This window comes from Anabas testudineus, chromosome 2 (genome assembly GCF_900324465.2).
Source record: "Anabas testudineus chromosome 2, fAnaTes1.2, whole genome shotgun sequence".
Taxonomy (NCBI): Eukaryota; Metazoa; Chordata; class Actinopteri; order Anabantiformes; family Anabantidae; genus Anabas; species Anabas testudineus.
Genome location: NC_046611.1, coordinates 22,126,406 through 22,149,915, shown reverse-complemented (window position 1 = coordinate 22,149,915; position 23,510 = coordinate 22,126,406). Strand labels below are relative to the sequence as shown.

Genomic DNA, 23,510 nt, shown 5'->3' with positions numbered 1-23,510 from the left:
TTCTCTTACCTACCTTATGAGTTTCTCACCAATTCTTTCCTAAGTACAGTAATTGAAGCAGGGACCAAACACCCTGGATTTTCCTGTCACATGGCTGAGCCCTGGAAGGCGCAGTATTCTCAGATTATTTTCAATCAGCCTGCAGTGTTTTGTATTATTCATGTGGCAGAACGCATGCACATGACCCAGCAACTCATTTGGCCCTTGTTTCCATGCAGCCAGTAGTCTCTAAGGGTTTAATTAAACAGCATCGAGGCAGTTGCCCATCTCCCTCCACAGCCGTACTTTTTACAGCCGTCCTCCTCTCGAAGTCATTGCACAACTGTTTCTGACTTAACAGTGAAATCTTGCTATTGACTTCCACTCACAGGACATCTACCTCCTGAAGAGCAGCTCACTGTCAGCCGCTGTCTGCCTCCTTTTAAAAGAAGAATCGCACACATTCCCCTGAACGAAGCCGAACACCCATCAACATCCATCACCACACGGGGAAACATGCTGTTAAAAAGAAGTATATACATTTAATGAAGTAGGATAAGTAGGAAGAGATTACAAATGAATGAAATACCATAACACACACACATACAGTAGCTGTGATGCCTTAAATTAGTATGGAAAAAGAGGAGTTAGGGACTGCATGAAAATAGCAGTTGGAATAGGTTAAGAGGGGGTTTATACATTTCTACATTTTAATAATCTAAATGTGTCAGTTGACAGTATGAGATCCTAATTCAGAACTAAAGACTAATGCATGTGTTTACCAGACAAGTATCTGGTGCTTTGAAATATTTAGAAATAAGAAATTAAAAAAACTAATCTGTCCAAGTGAACTTTGGACTTTAGCAGGACATGTTTTGTGCAGGACGTCACTCAGTGAATTGTAAAATGTTGTTCACTTTTGAGAAGGTTACACTGTTTCAACTCTTGACTGTTTAAAAATTTTACCACTACATGGATCTGACAGGTCTGTGGATAAGATATGCAGGACTCCTCTCAGAGAAACCTTGTCTCCTTCCAAACTGGTTTGAACAGTGGCAAGGTCACTTCATGGTATTGACTACAATAGAATCTCCTCATTTGCCCAAGGCAGTGTTGTTCAGGTTTGACTCGGATAACAGTAACTAGTCACACGCATAATTAATGAATTCCTTATGATGGGTTAGGGTTAGGGTCACAACAAAAACATTAATACAAAACTGAAAAATTTCCATGCAGGTATTTTAATTTCCAGCATTTTTGTCATTTCTGGCTGCAGAGTATGTACACTGCTAATTCCAATTCTGTTATGAAATGTATTGGTTAAGTGATAATAATAATAATTATTATTAATATTAATAATATTATTATTATTGTTATTATGTTTTAAATTGAGTGAATTAAGGTCTATTTGAAACATAACAGAAACTTTGCCATGTCGGGCATCACAAATTGCATTACCCATGTTTTATTCATATCAAGCAAAAAGCATAGAAGTGGGTTTTGTTCAGCAGATCAGCATGGATGGCCTCTTTATTGTTATTCTAATAATAAAGGTGCTGCAGCCATTCAAACAGGAGGTCATGACCGCATCAACTGTATAATGCTGTGGAAATTAATAAATGTAATTGCATTTATAACTACGCATGATTGGATTAAATCAACATGAAACAGAACAAGTCCTGAAACACAGATGCACAGAGGCAGAACCTAATTGGTCTGGTGCAAAAATTGCTCATAAATCCCTTTTATATCAAAATAGCTTTGACCAGTAAACGCTGCAGAGAGAATCTGTTACTCATCTGCTTGTCAGTTGGGTTTTTGTTGTGCTCAAGGACGTCCAGTGAATTAAACAAGCAAACAAACAAACAAAAAAAGAAGTTAAAGGTTAAAGAAGCAAGATGCAAGAATTTAAAAAAATGGAGCACAGCACTGAGAGAAAGTAGAAACAGGACACACAAAGTGAAGTAAAAAGTCACCAGGGTGTTCTTTCTGTGGGAACAGCAGTCAGACAGGGATTTAGGTGGAGCTAAATTGGAGTGTTTTTTTTTTCTAGGGGTGCACTCGGAAGATTAGGGAAGAGGAAATATTGAAGAAAGTGTCTATTTTGTAAACTGCTGCAGGGAGAAGAACCGTTCACACCTGCACCTACAGTACAACGCTGGCTTTTCACACAATAATATAGCATCAAATGAATAAATATCAGATGAATAACTGTGAAACATAATTTAACATAAATTTGTAGACACGTGGGATGCCTTTTTTTTCTTCTTTGGAGTACATTTTGGCAAGTCGCTTGTTCTTGACTCTCGTCCAGCTGAAACATAATAAATCTCCCCATTCTTCACTAAGTGATTCTTCGAGCTTTGATTGTGTATTCGCTTGTGCTGCTTATTATTGCATTAGAGGTATTAATGCTGCTTTGTCTTGGGAATGGAGAAAGGATTTATGGGACTCTGAACAAAAGCCTAAAGTTTAGTGTTTTGTGTGCAAGTTGGATCATGACAACAGTAAGTACACATCCACTGTGGTGTGGTGCTGGTTAAAAAAAAAAAAAAAGAGAATAAGCACAGTTGTAACTGCAGTGCAGCAAATGACAACCTGTAGAAAGAGTAAAGTTCCCGTCTGACTCTGGTGGCTGTTTTCTGACAGGGATAGAAATCTGTCTGGATAGTCTGAGTGTCACTTAATCCCAGGATAGAGGAGCTCAGTGTGAAACAGGATGTATAGCACATACTGGAGCTGGGTCAAAGCTGGGAAGTGGCACTTTAGAAGACAGTTCAGGTGCACTCTCACTCTCTAAAAGCACAACTCAGAACAGCAAGATCTATTTTTAAACCAGAGTCCAGAGCCACGCTAATGGTTCTGTGAGGTGCTTTGGCAACATCAGCGTGCTAACATGCTCACAGTGAGTTTAATATGTTTAGTTGTATTTATACTATGGGCTTTGACGTAGCCTGCAGTGGCTACATGGATCGACCCGGAGCTTATATAATTTGCACCACCTCGTTAATATGTGTGTAGGTCACTGTCTCTCCTTATCACGATGTAAATAAAAGAACAGAAACACAGTTGCTGTGGAGGATTTGAAGCATGATACAGCCTGGCAACACTTTAGTTTACGGTGGTGATGTCAATGGGTGAAATGTGACGCTCAACTGTTGTTGTTTTCCTGATTAAAATTAGGCAAACAAAAAACTTGATTTATAAAACATGCTGTACCCAGTGGTATATAATGATGAAAGTGTACCAGAAGATGTTGTATTGCAGAAAAACTCCACACCTTACACCTTAAGGCTATATTCAAACAGACATGTTGCCCTGCGTTCAAACAATGCAGGGGGCTGCGTAGGTGGGCTTGTGTTGTACCTATGCAATGCTCCAGGGGACACATTTATGTGTTTAAAAAGCTCATTAGACTCCCAAACAGCACCGTGGGTTATAATAGTCACTGAAAGGATTGAACGATAGCAAAAAAAATTCAGACTTTTCTTTGGTCGTGACAATTTGTTGGGCAACGTCACACATTAGGCTGCATCACTGCTGCTGTGTCGCAGGTCTCCGCTGAGTGAACGCGCTCTGTCGTTCAAACAAATGAGAAGGGATCCGTTTTTCAAGCACGAGGAAAATCTGTCTCGAACACGAACAAGGCCTCAGGTTCTGTGCGAATGCAGGTTCTGTCAGTCTCACTCTTACTACCCCGAGCACCCATTGTGGGCTTCAACACCACTCCATCACCCACCCCCATTTTATTCCAACATGTCAAGCAACATGGAGGCTCCCTCAGCTGCTGGGTGAGGAGGCAGCTGGAGAGGCTGCAGGTAGATATGCTGTGTATCCCATTCTAATCCAAGCAGTTAATACAATTATTACTCACTGACACTTCTCATACTCCCTACACAGCTTCAGATTATTATTATTATTTTTTTTATTTTGGCTTCTTTTCAGTTTGTCTCAGATGTGTCTAACTCCCTCTTTCCCCAGGGGCTCCATGATAGCATCTGTCTGGTGATGACATTGTTCAGTCTTTTCCGTGTATGTGACCCCTCCAGTCCTCTCCAGCCCCTCTTCTTCTTTAGCGCCACGTTTATCAGCTCTTCTTTGATGGATTTCCAGAAACATTTTACTCAAGGCTATCAGCAGAGTAGAAGTGTGGCAGCTTAAAATGAAATCCTACAGCTGAAGGTAAAAGAGAAAAGTCGTCGAAAAGGAGAAACAGTTCAAATCCCACCTAAAACTGAATTTGTGTGACTTTTCCTATCATGCCAGCAGCAAGGAGAAAAAAATGTTTGAAACAAAATGATCTGGTATGTTTTTACAGAAGACGGTATACAACTTAAACAACAGTCTGCTGATTGGGCCGGGCTCTCAATCCAAGTAAGTGTAGGTTCAAACTGTGAGACAAAAATGTAGAAGAATAATCTACAGGCTACTTTAATGACAGACACCGCCTTCTCCTGCTGTGAGCAATCAGCACATACTTGTAAGAAAACATACATACAGTGAAATGAAGAAACAAGGTGAAAACAAGCTGCAAATTAGACTCACACGATATACCGACGCTTTTGTTAGACTCGTTGTGCAGTAAAGCTAAAAGTTCTTCAGGAAATATTTATGGTTTTTGCTCACATAGTATAGTCCACACACACACACACACACACACACACACACACACACACACACACACACACACACACACACACACACACAGGTTTTTATCTATAGTTTGTACCACTGAGTGTTCAGTGTCTTCTTGAAGGACACTCGAATAGTAGGTATTGCAGAGCTATTTATGGTGTTTATAGCTGTTGCGGATACATTTAAAACAAGACCATCTACCTTCCCCAGAGTTAATTACACACAGGCAACATACACGCTAAGCTATAAGCACAGACTTCAGTCACCTCCGCCATCACGCCTGTTGTTACTATGGTTGAACACCGTGTCAAATAGTAATTGAAATAGACTGGATATGAATTTCCATGTATACTTGTTACAGTATTTGGATGTGCATACGCTGTGCTGGCTTTTTATAGTGACTCAGTTATTTCTACTCCCGTGAGCTGTCAGGAGAAAAAGTCACATTTCTACAATTTTACCTTTACAAATCGCTCATAATTGCACTGAAGTTTTTAAGTTTTTGTCTGTTCATAGGGTTTTTTTCCCAAGGAAAACACTGCCAGCCCTCTCCTTAACCAATATTTAAGCGAAGTAACTACATTGATTTGACGAGAACATGTAATAACCATTGCTCTTTCAAGCCCTGGACATAACAACTGCTAGCATTAAATGGAAGCACTTTGTAAGCTATTTGGGTAAAAAATGAATAATTTTCAAGTATTTACCTTGATTACTAAGCCAATTTCAGGTAGAGACAGATAGTTTTGCTTTGGAAAATGTTCTCAGGAAGCTTCTGGCTGCAAAGGTCTATAAAAAACAACTCAAGTGTTTTGTGATTAAGTGCTTCACACCTGGACTGCAGATCTGTTTGACTAAATGCAAAGAGGATTTTCTATTATGTTACACGAGGGAAGAATAAAAACTGTCCAAGTACATGAAGACTTTGTTCGGTGGCATTCATCTTGTGCAACCCTTTAGTCTTCTAGGCCAGTGAGTGACATGTAAAACTATCCCCGTTATAGATGTGTTGAGCGTTTGGTGTGTAGTTTTCTTCATTTTCCCGTTGTGAAGGGAGATAGGATCCTCGCCTCTACAAAGCGCACAGCCGAGTGGAAGTGGAGAGAAAGACATCAGCGTGATGTATTATCACAGTGAATATTATCAGGCCATTTGGGCGAGCACAGAGCATACCCCTTTGAAGTGAAGATCAGGCCTATCTGACAACAGATGACAGTCAAAGCACCCTTTGAATAATGATGTATGATTACCCGGAAACAGGTGAACAAACATCCCACACTTCTAGATCATTTACATGTGAGAGGAGTATGCTGTAAATCAACACTATCATTATTATGTTGCAAGTAGGCTGCTGATGAGGCATTTACAGCAAAGTACAAAAGTGCTCAGAAAACACAAACCTTGAATTACAAAACGTGTTTTCATTATTAGTGGGTAAATGGAAATAAAACAGACCTTGTTGGACTACTTTGTACTTATAATTGAAGCATATAATAAGAAGTAGTAGAGTAAAAGACAGCTGGGAGTTGAGTACAATGGGTGCAATTACACCAATATTACTCACAATATAAAATAAAAAAATATATGTAGGTAAAATGTGGGCTTCTCTTTAAGATTTGAACAAAACAAGAGGTAGCAATCAAACACCCCAAACTACAGTTCAGGAACTAACATAAAAACAAATGAATGTTTCTCAAAGTTTTAGTTGCTGCAAATCCTAAGTAAAACTTGCTGCAGAGCTTCTGCATTTTATGGAAAGTAAAAGAAACTGCTGTCATTGTTTTTGTTAGTGATATGATAGTGAAAACCACGCAGCTCAAACATGAACCCGCGTTTTATCCCATCAGTGCTTCTTAGGATTCTTATTATTATACGTTTATACCAATAGTGGGACTTTAAATTCTCTTACCATATGAGTTTAGAAACCACTCAGATAAAATGTGTAGACTTTAGGGGTCGCTGCCCTACTTGATACTTTTCAGATGAGAGCAAATGGGGAAAGACAAAGTTAATGGGTTCCTACCAGCTTGTGATTGACTAAACACACCTGAACCAGGTAATCAGCAGTGGTTAAGGCAGGAATTGTTCGACTGCAAATACCCAGCTCTGTTTTACAGCGTCGGGAGAAAGCAAGACCCGACCGCTGTTCAGTTTAGTTTATTACTGTATAATGAAACTACATGAAAGTGCATTCATAGAAGTGGTGCCACATATATTTTCCAGTAACTAATGTTCACATCACCACAGCCTGTATTAGGCAGGATATTTCTTAAGTCGTGTTGCTGCTACCTGATGTAGTAAATTACTTGGAATTAGCCCCATGTTACCATGTACAAACAAATTTAGTGAAGGATTTTCAAGTAGTTGGTGCCACTCAATCAGTCTGTCTGTCTGTTTAGTGCAAAATCTGGTGTTGGATCCTTTGTGGGGTTTAGGGTTCAGTCACGATAGTTGAAAAAGGTTTTGGGATGTTAGCAGCTGAAAGTGAAAAGTCGCAGCAAGGGCCAACATCTGGCTGAGCAGAAAAGGCAAAGCCTTCAATCAGGAAGCCAATCTCCTCTCATTATCCCGCGTGCTTCATCCTCTCTGGTTATTAATGGGCGCACAGCAGCCACAATGACATTTTACACCATTTCATTTGTGTCCCATCATGCATCTGGGGATGCCCTGGCATTTGGTGGCTGTGTTTTCATCAGTATCTGCGGCGGTGCTGACCAGAGCGACTTCAATCCTGCTCACTGTCACTCATCATAAGTGAGTTTATCAACACACATCTAATCACCACACTCCACTGGGACTTTAACCATTTGCATACTAAGATTGCTTTCTTTTGCATGGCTGAGAACGCGGCTTCTTTGCATAATTATTAATGATAAAGAGACGATGAACAAATGTGTCAGAAGGTATTAGCATAGCGTATACAACTAGATTCTTCAGGATCCATTTAGTGACGTGTCAGGAGGAACAATGAGGGCAAAGGGTAAGAAAACTGAGTCAGAGAGAGCAAGGCCGTCAAGGGAGGCGTTTTTGCATAAAGGGAAAGGGTTAATTAAAGGGCCAGAGATGGAAAATATAAAAAAAAGTGTATTTTTAATTATTGTTGGACCAGGATGCCCTATTGAGCGTGTCAAAGCCTAAAATAAAAATAAAACACACGTAGATGCTGCAAACAAATAGCTGACGAAAATGTGAAATAATAATCCAACAACATATATTTAAATAAAGGAAGGAGCTCTCGGAGGAGTAGTAGCAGAGCGGTGGGATACTGGATGAGGAGCCGCGCCTGAAATATAACATATAATTACATCAAAGAAAATATTTCTCCAGTAGCAACACAAGATGTTTACATACAGCAGAGTCACTGTAGCTGCTCATTTCAGTGTTTCTGCTGTGTACCATTAAAGCAGCAGGCCCATATTGTCTGTCATCTGTTGTCGGTAATTACCACTTTTTACACTGTCTTACCCTCTGTGGATAATGTTCAGCGTCTATAAGAGAAGTGTTTCGTGTGAATAGTTTAACTATTCGCCACTTTATATCAAACAGCTGCACTGCTTTTACTGGACAGGAATAAATAAGTCATGCACACTATGGTTCAACTGGGGGTTGAAACGCCCTCCGCGTGCTCTACGCTAAACACAGGCCTGTATACCTTCTGCACAGTATAATAGCATGATATTAAAAATGCCCACAGCGATTGTTAAGTCACGGCAGCACATTTGCACCACAATGGATGACCTTTTGTGAATCCTAATGAGGCTTTTTCATGAGTTTCAAAAGCAAAACATACAGTAGCATGTAGAATAATAACAGCTGTGTGAGAAGTCGCCACAGTTAAATGCTTCTGTGAGCAGCACAAGATCACGTTTTATGTGTAGTCTGTAGCTGCTCAGACAGCTGTTAACCTACTTTTTCCTTTTTTCTTTTTTATTTTTTTGGCTGCAATTAAGATGATTAAGTATCTTAAATGTGCTAAAGTAGAGTCCTGTAATTGTAGGGTAAATATCAGCCGTAACATGTACGAATCTCCTCTTTCAGGAGGCTCTCTCGACTTCACAAGTCACAGCATTAAGGATCATCTCAGGGGTCAGGAAGGGTCATCGCTGTCCTCCCTTCTGGCTCTCCTTCAACAAATAGCTGATAATGACCTTTGACCCTCTCTGTTTTTGCATGAGAATCGACATCCCCACCTCACTATAGCAACCTCAGGACCATTTGAAATGCCAGCTCTCAAATACTAAACTCAATTTTTTTTAATGAACCCATCCAGAGGTGGGGGGTGGGTACGAGTTTGTGAGGAGGAAGGTGGAGACGAGGGAAGGCAAGCTTTGGGCTCATCTGCATCACAGATTAGGGTGCTTAGAGAAAAATCAACCATCCATGATTCATTACATGTTTCCTGCTGAGCCTCCGAGATGGCAACCATCCTAGCAACAAGATCCTAGCAACAGCAACAACCCTCCGCCGCCACGGCAGCCTATCAGAAACTTTGATGCCTGATCAAAATTTAGCCAATGAAGACGGGAGGACATGCAGGAAAGCGTGATGATACATTTCCCCGTGCATTGGGCCAGACTGGAGTGTGAATATGCTCTGCACTCTGATGGTATCTATCTGAATACACGTGTGTGTTTGTGCTTATACCTTATAATGTAAAAAATATGGTGCTCAAGCTTTAGTTCATATTAGCAGACAGTGTGGGAGAACAAAAATCACACAGTGTTTTGCAGATTTGCAACTGCACATTCACTGATTGAAAACATTTAATTCACTACTCATTTTAGATGAAGGGGTAATTCAGGAAGTGTTGCACTTACAGTTGTTCACATACTGTATATAAATCTGACATCAGGGCTGGACTTTCCTCCCCCAACAGCAAGAAGTTATTTCTGTTCGAAGCCTTTGGGGCTACATTGTAGAAATGGTGTCAAATGTTATGTAATGTAGGAAGATGTCAACCAGTAAAGCAGCGTGTCTCGCTAATCTGACGTAGGGCCGGGAAGCGAACCACCAACCCTGGGGTATATAGACAACTGCAAAGTGCCCTACCAACAGAGCCATGGTCACACCATAAAAAAAAGAAGATGATAATGACTTTATAATATATATTTAATATTTATAATGACTTTATTTATAAAATACTGTGGTAACGCTGGGGTTCATAGACTACTGCTCTACGACCTCAGCTACTTTAGGATATATAACCTTAACTCTAAACAAGGCAAAGTATAAACTTATGTAAAGCATTTGGTGCAGTCGCATCATAAATAATTTTACCCAAGAATCAGAGCTGGAATTCATCTTTTTTTTAAATTGTCTTCACTCTGTAGTTTTAATCTTTGTTTGATCCTTCAAACAATAAATAGCAAATAGCACTTTCAACATTTGCTCCTTCAGTTTGTGACTGATAAAAACCGTTTTGGTTGTGGGCTCAGTACTTTGTTCAAAGATAAAAAAAAAAAAAAAAAACAGGAGCTTTTGTAAAGATTTATCCTGAAGCTTCACACTGTTGTGCTGCTCTGAGATGTAGTAACTGCAGTTTTATTGCAGTTCAGTCACACATCACATTTAATCGGGCTTTCATGTTGAGATTTAAAAACGTGCAATGCGCAAAGTTTTTTATGACAACATGGTGGGAGAACTGCGTTTCATTGCATAGGCATTAGTATGCTTAACTATTCAAGCAAGATCAATTTTCTCAGGATCAGCATTTTGACGAATGGAGACAGAAGAAGAGAGACACTAGCCGGGAGTGCCAAGTTTAAAAGCTTGTTTGTTTCTTAAGAAGATCAAAGGTATCAAGGCCTTGGACAGACATGAGAGGCACAGCCTCTGCAATATGCTCTCCATTCACTCCCAACAACACCAGCAAAGAAAAACAAGGCTTTTCTCTTTGGGAAATCCTGGAAAGCATCCCAGACAGTCTTTCCAACAAGCAAACACTCTGGGATCTCCCAAGCCTCTCCATGGGGAAATGACATGTTTGTCAGCATGTTGTGTGTTATCGTTCAAAAGTTGAGGGATCTGCAGGTTTTTTTTTTTGTTTTGTTTTGTTGTTTTTTTTTTTTTCCCTGAGTGCAAAAAGGTAAGCACCTCTTGGATCCAAAGACTGAACGTGGTTTGAAAAGTGCAGCAGATGCTTTTTGGAAATGTTCTCCACGATGATTTTTAAGCAGCCGTGGATCTGATTAAAACAAGTCCTCTGCCAAGATTCAACACGATCTGGTTTCAGGAAAATTCTGTGTTTTTGCTGATTTATCCACAATATCACAAAATCTTAACAGGATATTTCATCAATGATGCCATTTAAGAAAATATTCATAGAAATAAAAAAGATGTTTTTTTTGGTCCAAGTCTACTGAACTGATCCAGTGTTTTGTCAATAACACAGCTTTTTTCCATTTGCATGTTTACATGTTAACCATTTCCAATAAACCCATTAAGCTAACTTACTATATTCCAGCCATTTTCAATCACAATATCTGGAGCAAATTTAGATAGAGAATATATATAAAAGCCAGTGCTCCACCAGGCAACATGTCTGAAGGTCGGTGCATAGAGTCAATGCAAATGTCATCACTCTGTTTCTAAACCCACTCTGGCTGTAGTTAGCTCAGTTTTTCATTCAGATTAATGACTCGTATTAATCTATTAACACATGTATTGCAATGTAATGCTGATGACAAACAATGGCTAGAGCTGTTTTCCCTATTCTGGTCTTAATGCTTAGCTCACAGCTGAAGACAGGCAGATGCGAGAGTGCTATAGATGTTCTAATGTAAGTCTTAGCAGAAACAATCACACTTCCCAAAATGTCAAACGATGTCTTTGAAGTTTTCAGAAACTGATGTGAAGCTCGTGCAGTTGCCCTGAAGCAGCTGGGGCAATAAAATATACTCAGTAGCATCAAACCAATGTGTAATGTGCATTTTTATTTTTCTTTTGAACATAAAATATGTTGATGTCTTCTCCGTGTCCTCGCTGATAACAGAGGCCTGGGGGACTAATACCCCTGGCTGGGAATCACTGGTCTAAGGAAAGAAAGACCTCCCCATAGAACAACTTCTGGCTGTGCTTGTAGAGCATTTCCTTACAAGACTTCATGAATTTAAAGTGTGTCACGAGGACTGAGAGCCAACAGTGATCACAATAAAACACAGAGAGATCCTCAAAGAGCAAGCAGTAGCTGTAAGACTCACTGAGGCCCGTGGCTGAAAAGGCCCACTCGACGTAGTTGGCGGCGTGGAGGCCCGTCCGAGGGACCTGCACTGTGAGCCCTTTTTAATCTGCTTGTTTTGGACTGAAAGATTCATCAGCTCTGAGGTGGTTTTACTTCACAGCGCTCTCTTATGAGATTCACTTCCTTATTTCATGCGTGTGACTTTGTGCTTCCCTGTTGTTCCCGCATTTCTTCACATTTTACAGCTTTTTTTCTTCCACAGTCGACGTTCAGCCTCCTCCGCGCGAGGCAGGTTTGTGAGTATTTTCTGGTAGCATCATGATTACACAGGCATTTTCCCTTCTTCACAGTCTGTGTGATATGCCAGCCCTCCTTAACAACAGCGAGATATGCTGATTTTGACGGATCTCACTCCAAAGACTTATCCGAGCTTAAGCAGTAATTTAGAAATCCCAAAATTAAAAATCACTTTGAGTTAAACCAAGCATCCAAAGAGGCAATACACAGTATCTAATTTTGTGACTATTTCAGAACGCATTAATCCTCCCAAATGGGAGTTGACAGGATATCATATGGTATTGTAGCACACCAGATACCTCAGGAAGCAATTACCATGAATACATTTTCTAATAAACTTGTACCCATCAGATGATAAGCAATTAAACATGCGTAATTATGGTTTCCATATAGTAATTTCTAAGCTGATTAGGTTTGTGTGCTTTACAACCTGAATGGGAGAATATTAATAGGGCTTTGGTTTGGTGTTGCTGGTTAGCGTTGGCAGCTCATCAGTGAATCACATGCAAATGAGGTCTCAGGAAGTGCACGAAGCCTCGTTCCCGGCTATTAGAACTGTCAGGGAAGGGAGGGACATGTCAACGGGCAGTGGCTACACATGAATATGCATTACATGAGAAGCACACATATTGTTGAACTGTGGGAAATTCTATACATATTGCATGTAGTCATGTGTTCTGCATCCTCTGGTAATAAAACCCTTACTAAACTTGTGTCATTCAGCTGTACTCTCTGTTAGAGGTGCTCCATACTGAAAATGTTGAACTTTTAGATTTCTTATTATTGATAACCAATAATATCCATAGCTGTGGCCCAGCAGTGTAACACAGTATTGAGTATCAGCATTAGTAAATGGCTGATAACACAGGAGTGTCAAGGACACTGTTAGTTTAATGCAGTATTGATTTTCCTCCCACTATCTAATAAGGTACCTTCATAAATGGTTTGTTTGTGAATAACGACTTTCTTAACAGTTAATAAGTAATTTATCTTTGCTGTATAGATGAAGCTCTAAACTTTCAATAAATGCAATATTCAGGTTGCAATGTTGTGGAGAAAAGATTTAGATTTTCTATCTTCTATCCTATGTAGCTCATACTCAATCATGGCTCCTCTTTGTATCCAATATATTTCAGACCTTTATAATAAAACCTGAACAAAATAGAAGCATATACCTGACATGTGTAGAATATCATGTTAAGCCATATTTCTTATGCTTTTTATTCTTTCCTTAGCACAATTGACCTCAACTTAGTTTCATCAGTCCACAAAACATTTCGTGTCAATGTGCTCTTTGGCAAACGTGTGCAGAAATGTTCTTTTTAGTAAGCAGCAGCTTCCTTCGTGGTGTCCTGCCATAGACAGTGTTTTACCTACTGTAGACTCATGAACACAGATGTTAGCCAGTACCAATGATGACTTCAGATTTTAGGCTGTCACTCAGGGTTGTTTCTTTTCAGTGTTTTTGTGTTGTGATCTTGGGGTCATTTTGACTGGCCGCCCACTTCTTGGTAGAGTATCCACAGTCCCAAAGTGTCTCCATTTGTAGATTGTTTTTCTAACTGTAGACTGGTGAGTTTCTAAAGTCTTTGAAATCACTTTCTTGTGTGGAGCAAACTCAAAAAGTTTTTTGTCTAGTCCACACCTACAAACTAATTATCTTAACTTATGCTAACACCTGACTCCCATTAGCTTTTTTGAGTTCATTATTCAAAGGGTTCACATACTTTTTCCACCTGCACTATGAGGTTTCTACGGTTGTTCTTGATAAAGACACGACTTATTGCAGAAAACCACTACTTTTTACTATTTAATACTTTTTCTTGCCATTGTACACGGCTGACTTTTCCTTTCAAATCTCAGCCACTTTCTCCACTGAAAGAGCTGCTGAACCAAACATTTCATCTGTACAAACCTGCAACTCGCTCCCACATACAAACCCTCAGGGAGCGTGATACAGCTTTTCTTTTTTACTTTACTCAGGCTATCATTCAATCAAGTGCATTTCACTGAAAGAGCAGCCTACTACCTCCTATTTGTGGGAGAATGTAGCAGGAATAACATTAAACAACAGACAGCGGAACAGTATAATCTGTTCTGATTTATTATCAATCTGAATGTTACTTTTCACACAAAATATATAGTTCTCATTGAGGCTCTCAGTGTATATTTCAGATAGCACGAAATAGGAAGTCATTCATTGCCTATACATACAGGGAATAATCTGTCATGTTGCACAAAATATCACAATATATCAGTGATGGAGGGACGAACATATTTAGCAACAATCTCAATATATGTTCTGCTTAAATATATCATATTGTTACTATTGATCTAGAATGACAATATTTCTAAATAGAAGCACAAGTATCTCAGTTGGTATATTGGGTATATTGCACACTTAATATTAACAGAGTCGCTCATGTACTAATCATGGTAGAAAATGTAAAATCAGTGGAATGAGGAATAAAAAAAACCCTGATATGCTGCAATAATCATAAGTGAGATATCTGGACCCAAAATACAACAGTACACAAATGTCAACATCTATACATGTGATGCTGAGATTATAGTCGATTCAGCTCGTAGAGGAGGAGAAGAAACGTGGGGAGTTTATTTCCAAAACGCTACATGTATCCAGTACATCACTTCATTTAGGGGATACATTCTGTACAGAATCAGGGTTTTTACAGGCAATAGCTGCATTTATTTTACACATTATTCATCTAAAAGTAATATAGTGGAGAGCTGCAATGATTAGTCAACTAATCAATTAGTCAATGTGCAACCGTTAATAACTCATCGATCAATAGTGTCGATATTCTCTGGTTCCAGCTCCTGAAATAGGACTATTTGCTGTTTTTTTAAACCAACCTTTCATAGACTAAGCGATTAATTGATGTATTTGCAGCCCTACTATAGTTTGTTTTAAATGTGCCAATAGTCATTTTCTAAGCACCTGCACCAGTTTTTTTTTTTTTTTTCAGTAGATTTTGGAACAAAAATCCACACTTGACATCACATAAACATCTCGTCAGTGGCACTAGAACAGCATGTTCAGGAACAACATCACAGTTATAGAGGACCAGGTTTCATATCGACAAAGACTCTCACAGTAGGACTGCTGATCTAGGATTGGTCCAATCTGCTGCTACTTTCAGGTGCTCCTGAATTGCCCAGACGACACGGATCCTCGATCAGCAGTAGTACTTTGAGGCATATTTTGTGAATATGGATCCAGGTGAGATATCTGGCACGACATTCATAAGTATATATAGAGGTGAGGAGGAGGCACAGACAGAAGAGGGAGAAACACAGCGAAGGAGAAGGAAGGGCAGAGAGAGATGTCAGTCTTGAGTGGGCAGAGGAAACCGGTGTTCAGCGAGCGAGAAGAAGGTGGGGAGTCGGGGGGGGTGTGTGATGCCTTCACTGAGGAAGCGCTTTCAGGATGGCGTTCACCTCCTCTGCCACGGCTGTCAGCGCAAACTCAAACTGCTCCTGAGGAGGAGGAGGAGGAGGAGGAGGAGGAGGAGGAAAGGATGGAGGGAGAGAAGATAAGGAAGGAGGGAGAAAGTTTAAGTGTGTGTACAACTGTAACGGCTCAGGAGCCAGGAACGTCAGTGCAGAATGATTGGCAACTCCTGCCTCGTCTTCCCTCCCCCCCACCCCCATCTCTCCTGACCCTGCCCAGAATATGTGTGACCACAGACTTGAGGTGAAGGTGAACCACTCTCTGAGCTTTCAACTCGAAGTGCATGCGTCCCCGGCACTGCCATCGATCCAGCCAGGTGTGTCTTAAAATGGAGCTTTCGAGTCAAGATGTCTCTAAACTCTGTGCTTGAGTGTGCGCATTTGTTTGTGAATCCAACTCATAGTTTTCTCTGAGGAGCACAAAAGGGGCTGATTGATGTTTGCCCCATGGACCTGGTGTTTTTAAATTCCTCTCCTCTCCCCAGGCTGCAGGCCACGGGGTCCTCTCACAGAGAAAAGGTACGTAGGAGTTTGGAGGGAACAGTCTTTAGATGTGTCAACACACAGCCTGCCACAGTCTGGCCTGAGGATAGGCTAAATCAATACAGAGGAGTCACTGGTGGCCATGCCTTTCTCTTTGCAGTGAAGATTATCTGGAGTGTTTGTGTTTTCTATTTTTATGTGTCTTCTGATGTTGCAATGCAGCCTTAAAATATGTATATCCGTGTGCCTACTGTATATACTGCTGTCCCCAGTTGGATTTAAAGTTCTGTGTAATAAAAGAAAAAAATACTTTGAAAATCAGGTTTTGTTCATGCGGTGCTGTTCACATTCACACCACTAGGGGGAGATCCGTCTCTGCTTGGCAGATCAGACATGTACTGTATGATTAGCAGGAAAAAAAGAGACGTGCTGTAATAAGTACTGCATGTTGATGTCTGTCAAAAAGAGTGACCAGAAAAAAGGGGGGAAATAAAATGTTTTCAGTAGCTCTATATAAAAATAAAGAAGCAACATCAAGCAAGAAAAAAAAAAAAAAAAAAAGATAATTGGTTGTCCAATCCTTGAAACCCAACTCTAAATTTCATAGCTCATTACAATCTAATTTCTGTGTATACCCAGCATGAAGCAAAGTGGAATCAACAATATTACAATATAATTTCACTTAGACTTGTCAGAAAAGAAAAAGAGAGAGGGCTTGAAAGGCTTTTCTCCACTGAACAGAGCAGGGCTGTAAAAGCAGCATTAATGAACCATCTAGAAACACTGGAGTCTGTTAGCAAGCAGCTCCCATAAATATTATCACCCACCACTGGATGAAGTTTGACTTTATTATTATTATTATTATCATTATTATTATTATTCCTTCCAATTACCAGATAGAAGCAAAACGTCCTACCTATTTGCATTAGTGTGTGAGAGGAAACGCTGTGTACACACCCTAAACTATTTTCTAAATTGGTGTGAAGAGGAGACGTGAACTGTCAGCAGCAGCAGCAGCATGCACCAGACACAATTATGAAATCTACAGTAGCAGACAGCTAATATTTATAGAGATGAAACAGAAAAAGAAAATCAATTCATATTTATTTTATTTTTCAAGCAAACACGAGCATGCTTCCTGATTCTCAGTGTGAGGGTGTGCTGCTTTATGTTGTTTCATTTCATTGTAAATTAAATATGTGTAGGGTTAGAAGACATTTCAAGGTGTCACGTTTGTCTCTATTAATGTCTGATGTGATTTTATTTCACAGTTTTTTGATATTTATAGACCAAACACTAATAAGTAATGAAAATAAATCCTTGTTTGCAGCTCTTTTATTAATTGAGGAAATGACAGTGTATAACATTAAATCAATGCATATTATAACAGTGTGGGTTTTTTTATGTAGCTTTATTTGTTCACGTGAAAGAGAAAACCTTAAAATGCAACAGTTTTCACAAACAGAACTGGATCTTGGTCTGAGTCTTGTGATAAAAACGGAACAGTGACTTGTTATCTTCATAGAAAATGTTTTGTAATCCTGCAGCAATTATAAACGACCACGTCGTTTTCTCCTGATCCTGCGCACATGCAGCAGACAATCGTCTGTTTGAATGACTGCGACCCCTCCTCCCGCCCTCCCCTTCCAGTTCCCCTCTCCCCCACCTCTCTAACTGAAAGCCGGGGACCTTACCTTTGTCTGGACCATGCCAGCTCTCTGGTCTCTCAAGTGCTCCAGGGTAGCGGCAATATCAATCTCTTTAGCACCTGCAACAGACCAAAAATTGGACTGAGTTCAAAGCAGCGGAGTAATCCAGCTCACATCTGTCAATCTCTCTTTATGCTGGGCTCCCTTCGGAACAGCACAGCGATTGAAAATTATTACATTCATCCCTCGAAAGACTTGGACGAGAGCCACAGGCTGTTTCTTGATAAAATATGCAAGAGGATACTTTTGGGGTCTTGGAAATTTGCAATAATGCAATTCAAAAAAAAGCTAAGCACCGCCTTCCCTGTGAGAATCTTGTTTGAAAATTGGTTTAGTTATGTCCAACTATAACGTCTGCAAAGAGCTTTTTGATGCAACATTATCTGAACGTGTGTTCATGCATGCATGTATAACCCGCTCTAATTAAAATGATTTATTGCTTTTGCAGCAGCCATACCAATGATTAACCTATGCAACAGTTGCGCGCCTTCAGCGGTGATTAGCTGCTGTTGAGTTGTGTCTGCTAAGGCGGATCTTAATCTGGAAATCTTATTCTACTCTCACATTTATGGATTTCAAGGAGCACACCAGAGCTCATTTGAGGCAGAGAGGAACACTGAACTTTGAAGATGCTTTTGAAAGTGAGGCAGAGAAAGGAAACCAGAGAGATAGAGCAAGAGGGAAAATGTATGTGTGTGAATGAGAGAGAGAAAAAGGGGGATTTAATGCAGCTGGACTTAGTACTCCAAGTACTCCAGTGCTCCGACAAGACTTTCATGTCTCAGAAGGGCTGGATTCCAAAGTTAAGCTGAAAAGAGGCTTTCCAAGCAAATAAAAAAAGCTTGGAGAGTGATATTATGTTCAGTTTATATATTCAGGTTTGGAACAGGAAACAAAAGGTTAAAAGGAGACCGAGTGGCACCTTTCATCACCACGGACAACAGCGCATTTGTCACCGAACTACACGAACTCCATCAGGGCGGGTCAGTCTTATTACTGTCGTACAGATGGTGAAGGGAAGGTCTGCATCGGAGGAGGCTGCACTGCTAACCTGACGGGGGTGGATCTCAGATGCAGGGCATGCAGAGTGTGGGTACAAAGGGCAAAGGTCAAAGGCCACAAGACAAGGGGGCAGCTAAGCTATGCACGGCTTCAAGATGACCTAAGAGTGCATGTGTGAGAACGCAGCTCCTGTGCAGCAGTAGATGGATGTAAAAAATCCAGTTTATTCAGACAGGCTATTTCCTTTCTCTGTGTCTTAACATATAATGAAACACCCACAACACAAACTGCTTTTTGTGTCCAGGTGGTTTTTATCACTTGTATGTAGTTTATATATTATCATTACTTCAAAACATGTCCATGTTGGCACAAAGTTACTGTGCGATTAAAGGCAGATCGTCTTCTCTGGCTGCGCTGTTTGATCAAACTGTTCTAACTAGGGATGAAATCAACTCCAAATTGCAGATAATTAAGTGTAAAAGCACCTGGGTGCCCAAATTTTTACCATCCCGGTGATGTCAGGCAGAGTTTATACTTGTTAGACACGAGAAATATCGACATTATTCAGAGTGAATATAGGGTTGTAGAGGACTTCAGGGTTTGTTAAGAATAAACCAATAATAAAATCCATGCAGAGCCATTAAATGTTAAATATGAATTCAAACCATTGGAGCAACATTGAAATGTATTTTTCCCTTAGACGTTTCATTCCCATGTGTGTGCAATCTAAATTCATGCTGGGGTTGTGATGCAGGTCAATATAGTGTGACAGTGGCTTAAATAGAAAACTACTAATGTGGGTGTAGGTTTCTATTCATTTTCCTTTTTCGCGGTTTTCTCTTTGTTCTGCTCTCTCCACTTCGAGCAGCTCCCTCCACGTCTGCCTCTGTGTTCGCTGCCTTTCGAGGCCTCAGAAAAGTCACCCTCTAATGCATCCCCAAGACCCTCAGTGGAAAATGAGAGGCTTTAGCGTTGCCAGGGCAACACTTCAACGCAAGCAGAAAGAGTGAAAGGGAAGTCATTGATCGTTACCTTTAGCCATCCTATTGAGGACCATGTCAATCAGAATGTAAGTCCCACTCCTGCCAGCTCCATCGCTGCAGAGAGTCAAGAGAGAGAGACAGAGATCATTAAGGTGGCAGAGCTGGAGACGCTTTAATCTTTGAGTGTTTTTCTTACAAGGAAACAAACTGCTCATTTACATCTGCATCTGCTGAGATACTGCGGAGTGTATTTAAACAAAAATTAATCTAGACATCCAGATTCACACTGCTCTATCTGCTGCAAACCTTACTACCGATAAACTAGAATAGTTAATTAGCACAAATCAATACTAATCCTTAATGTTCTAATCAAAATACCTGAGGAGATCTGAATATGTGATGTTCCAATCAGTGTGATTATGTTAAACCTTTGCACACAAATGCATGTGTGGTCTTGAGACTTGCTCGGCTATTGGAGAGGGGAATGGTTTGTGAAGCACACTGGGGACAAAGGCTTTTAAATGCATGCACCTCAGGAGCAGAGGAGAGGTTGAGAGGCCAGGGGCGGTTCGAGAACAGCTTTTGGAGAGCCTTGCTTTTCCATTACTCCAGAGATAGTCTTATAAAAAGCCTCCCTTTGTGCCCGCCGGCCATTCAACGGCTCTGCATGTTAATTGCAAACAAGGCGTGCACATCTCTCTAATAAAGGCAAGGCCAATAAAACAGGAGAGCGGCCTGAGCACTACTGCTTCATTAATCCACTGCTAGACACTCAGTCTGTACTGCTCCCTCAGAGGGAGAGCGGGCTGCCTGGCCCCACGCATGACTTAACAGGATGTGACTATTAAAAGTGGTCAGACAGATACCTGGTGTTTAATGCAAACCAATCAAGGCCAGCTCAACTAATTCAACCAAATGGGAAATGGAAGTGTCTTTGGCTGAGTGTCTCTGTGCCACACTATTTCCATACGGACACAGCCAGTGGAATAAACAGCACAGCTCCAGTGGACTCTGATCGAGTAAATGGAGTGAGCGGGTTTAAATAAACAGCCTCTCCCCTCCAACACACAGGCCATGACAAACACTCTTTATCCCAGTGCAGCAGGACTGCCACTGTCACAAGGTTTAAATAGTTATACTTGCCTGCAGTGGACAATTATCGGGCAAGATCGACCCCGGTAGCACTTGTTAACCTTTCTGAAATAAAAAAAAAAGAGAAAGTTGGATGTTATTCTTAGCTTGATGGTAAGATGTTAGATGTACAAGTTGCTATGGTTGAATTCTTCTTTTCTGAGTAATAACAGTGACAATTAGGGCAAATGTGACGACTCGTGAGGGACTTCTGTGGTCTGGGTGAAATGAACGGCTGCAACAATCAAAGGAACAAACAGAACCCCGAGAGATGCTCCCTCCTGTCAATCAATCACTTTAATTTGAGGATAGAGAGAGAAAGCCGTGTCGCACCACGTAAATAAATTGAGCATCATTTCAGACAGCATTATTGTGACATGTGGGTGATGGATGTGGTGGTGTGATGTTGTGATTGCCGACCGCCGACGCATTAACCCCGGCCAATTATGAATGTTCTACACCACAGGCACGGTGAAGGCCAACAAGCCTTTTCACACATCGCTGTTGCCATGGAAACTGACTACACTGAGCGCTTCCGCGTCTCTCCATATCCCTCGTTTTTCACCTTACAACGACAAAATGAAAAATAAACGTGTAAATATTTCATCCTGTCCTTTGTTTATTTGGTGTATATACATTAGTTTTACTTTAAATTACCAAAACAAATTTTTTTATTGTTATTGATTGTTAGAACTATGTGAATAACACAATATGTACATGTAACATAAATCTAGTCCACGACTATTCTACAATATAAATTATGTGTCAACTTTCAATGACTGCTACTATAATAGTAGTGCTATAATTAGCATTTATAAGAATAAAGATCGTCTATTCTACATTTAAATTTTGTATTGATAATAAATAGTACAAGATATTAGTATACATATTTTATGTTGCTAATTTGTAAAATATTTAGTTCCTTTGTTTTTGTATTTTGTGTGTTGTATTTATGGATAATGCATGCATTTGGAGATTAAACACAACAACTGTGAACAGCATTTCCCATGTGTACGTGCAAAGCACAGGTTTGTTCTATTTGATGTCAATATGAGCTTTGAGTTTTCTTTTTGCCATGATACAAGGCACTAAACCTCGCAAAATAATATGATGTGATGAAACATTTACAGTAATACTCTTCTTATTTTGGATGATAATTTTTGTCTTGATATTTTTGTGTACTTTGCCTTTATTTTTATGTTTACTTTACATATATATACATTTTTCATTTCAGATACTTTAATTAGAAATGTATGTGTAAAATCACAATATGTGTTTAGTTAAAGAGCATACAGAGATGGTTGGAGTTCCCATGCAAGCCAGAGGAAGGAGTAGTGAGAGGAGGAGGAGGAGAAGGAGGAGGGAGACAGAGAGTCAGGAGAGACAGTTTGTGCACAGGCCTGGCTGAGGAGAGACAGTTTCCAATGATCACTTTTGTGACTATGCAACTGGGCTCATATTACTAGCTGCAACATCACAAAAATGACACTGGCAACCGCAAAATATCGAGTTGGCCAAAACCGTGAGTGTACAGTACATCATGTGGATCTGAGGTCTATGAATCACATTATCAGAGAGCTTTAGTTTCTTAGTAACCTACAGCATCAACGGGATTACACCAAGGCAAACTAGTCATGAGGGAGATCTCAAAAGCAAAAAAAAAAAGAAAAAAAAAGAAGGTATGTACCCAAAACACAGCTCAATCCTTCACGCCAACATCATAAATAAATACAACTGACTGCAAATTTCAACCAGTTTAATTTTACATAACAGAAACAACTCTGTGAGGAAAGGATGACATGGTAACACTGCACATCCTCCTTTTTTCAACCATCTGCATTACAAGCTGCAGGGACAGAGCTCCATCCACAAATCAGATGCATCTATTCTCATTTGGAGGGATTTTCCTATCCCTCCTGGGTTTTCCCAGAGAAGCTATTGCTGCTCCTCTGCCAGAACACATTATATGGAGAACATAGAGAGGTTATTCAGTCACTAGCATTCCCTCTCTCCCATGTTTTTAGTCAGACAGCTACCATTTAATTGGGTGTTTGAATTAGGTGGGGTTTTTTTTCTTTTCTTTTCTTCCCAAGCCAAGCCAGGCAGTTCAGGGCTGTTAATTTACTGCATCACATGTGCTGGAGGGAGGTGAGGGAAATAGGCCCAGGATGAAAGGGATAGTACAGAAACACAGTCCTTATTGGAACAACCATTCTCTAGGACACCAAAAGGCAGAGAGGCAAAAGGGAGACGGACCAGAGAGGTGCTGACAGAATACAGAATATAAGGGAAGGTGATTAAGAACAAGATCGGGCTAAAAAAGGACGATTGTAAAGGTGAAGATCTGTCTGAAACCTGCTGAGCTGCAGGATCTGAGGGAAACTGGCAGGATCGCCACTGTACCTGCGGAAGTCTAACAGAGTCCTGGCTGAAGTGGGCATCCCACGGTCCATCCAGGACAGATAGTGGAACTGTGTGACGGTGCGTGTCTCATTGGTCTGCAGGTTCTTCAGGTAGAAGCTCCGCACCAGGAAATCCTCACACCAGATGTGCTCAGACACCAAGTTGACCTGAAGTGCGAGGAAAAAAAAATGCAACAGCTTGAGAACTTGATGTTGCTTTGACGCCACCATTAGCCCG

The 23,510-nt window shown here is 40.4% G+C and overlaps 1 protein-coding gene across 1 annotated transcript in view; it reads right to left on the bottom strand.

The window, feature by feature from the left end:
* Nucleotides 1–15,028: 15,028 nt before the first annotated feature.
* Nucleotides 15,029–23,510, bottom strand: part of ptprn2 (protein tyrosine phosphatase receptor type N2) — a 121,482-nt gene continuing 113,000 nt past the window's right edge. Inside the window, exons 18-22 of the mRNA XM_026361346.1 lie at nt 23,274–23,440; nt 20,883–20,936; nt 19,789–19,853; nt 17,740–17,813; nt 15,029–15,589 (exon numbers count right to left, since the gene is read on the bottom strand). Of these exons, the coding sequence (XP_026217131.1) occupies nt 15,518–15,589; nt 17,740–17,813; nt 19,789–19,853; nt 20,883–20,936; nt 23,274–23,440 (432 nt within the window). The 3' untranslated portion in view covers nt 15,029–15,517. The remainder of the gene's footprint in view (nt 15,590–17,739; nt 17,814–19,788; nt 19,854–20,882; nt 20,937–23,273; nt 23,441–23,510) is intronic.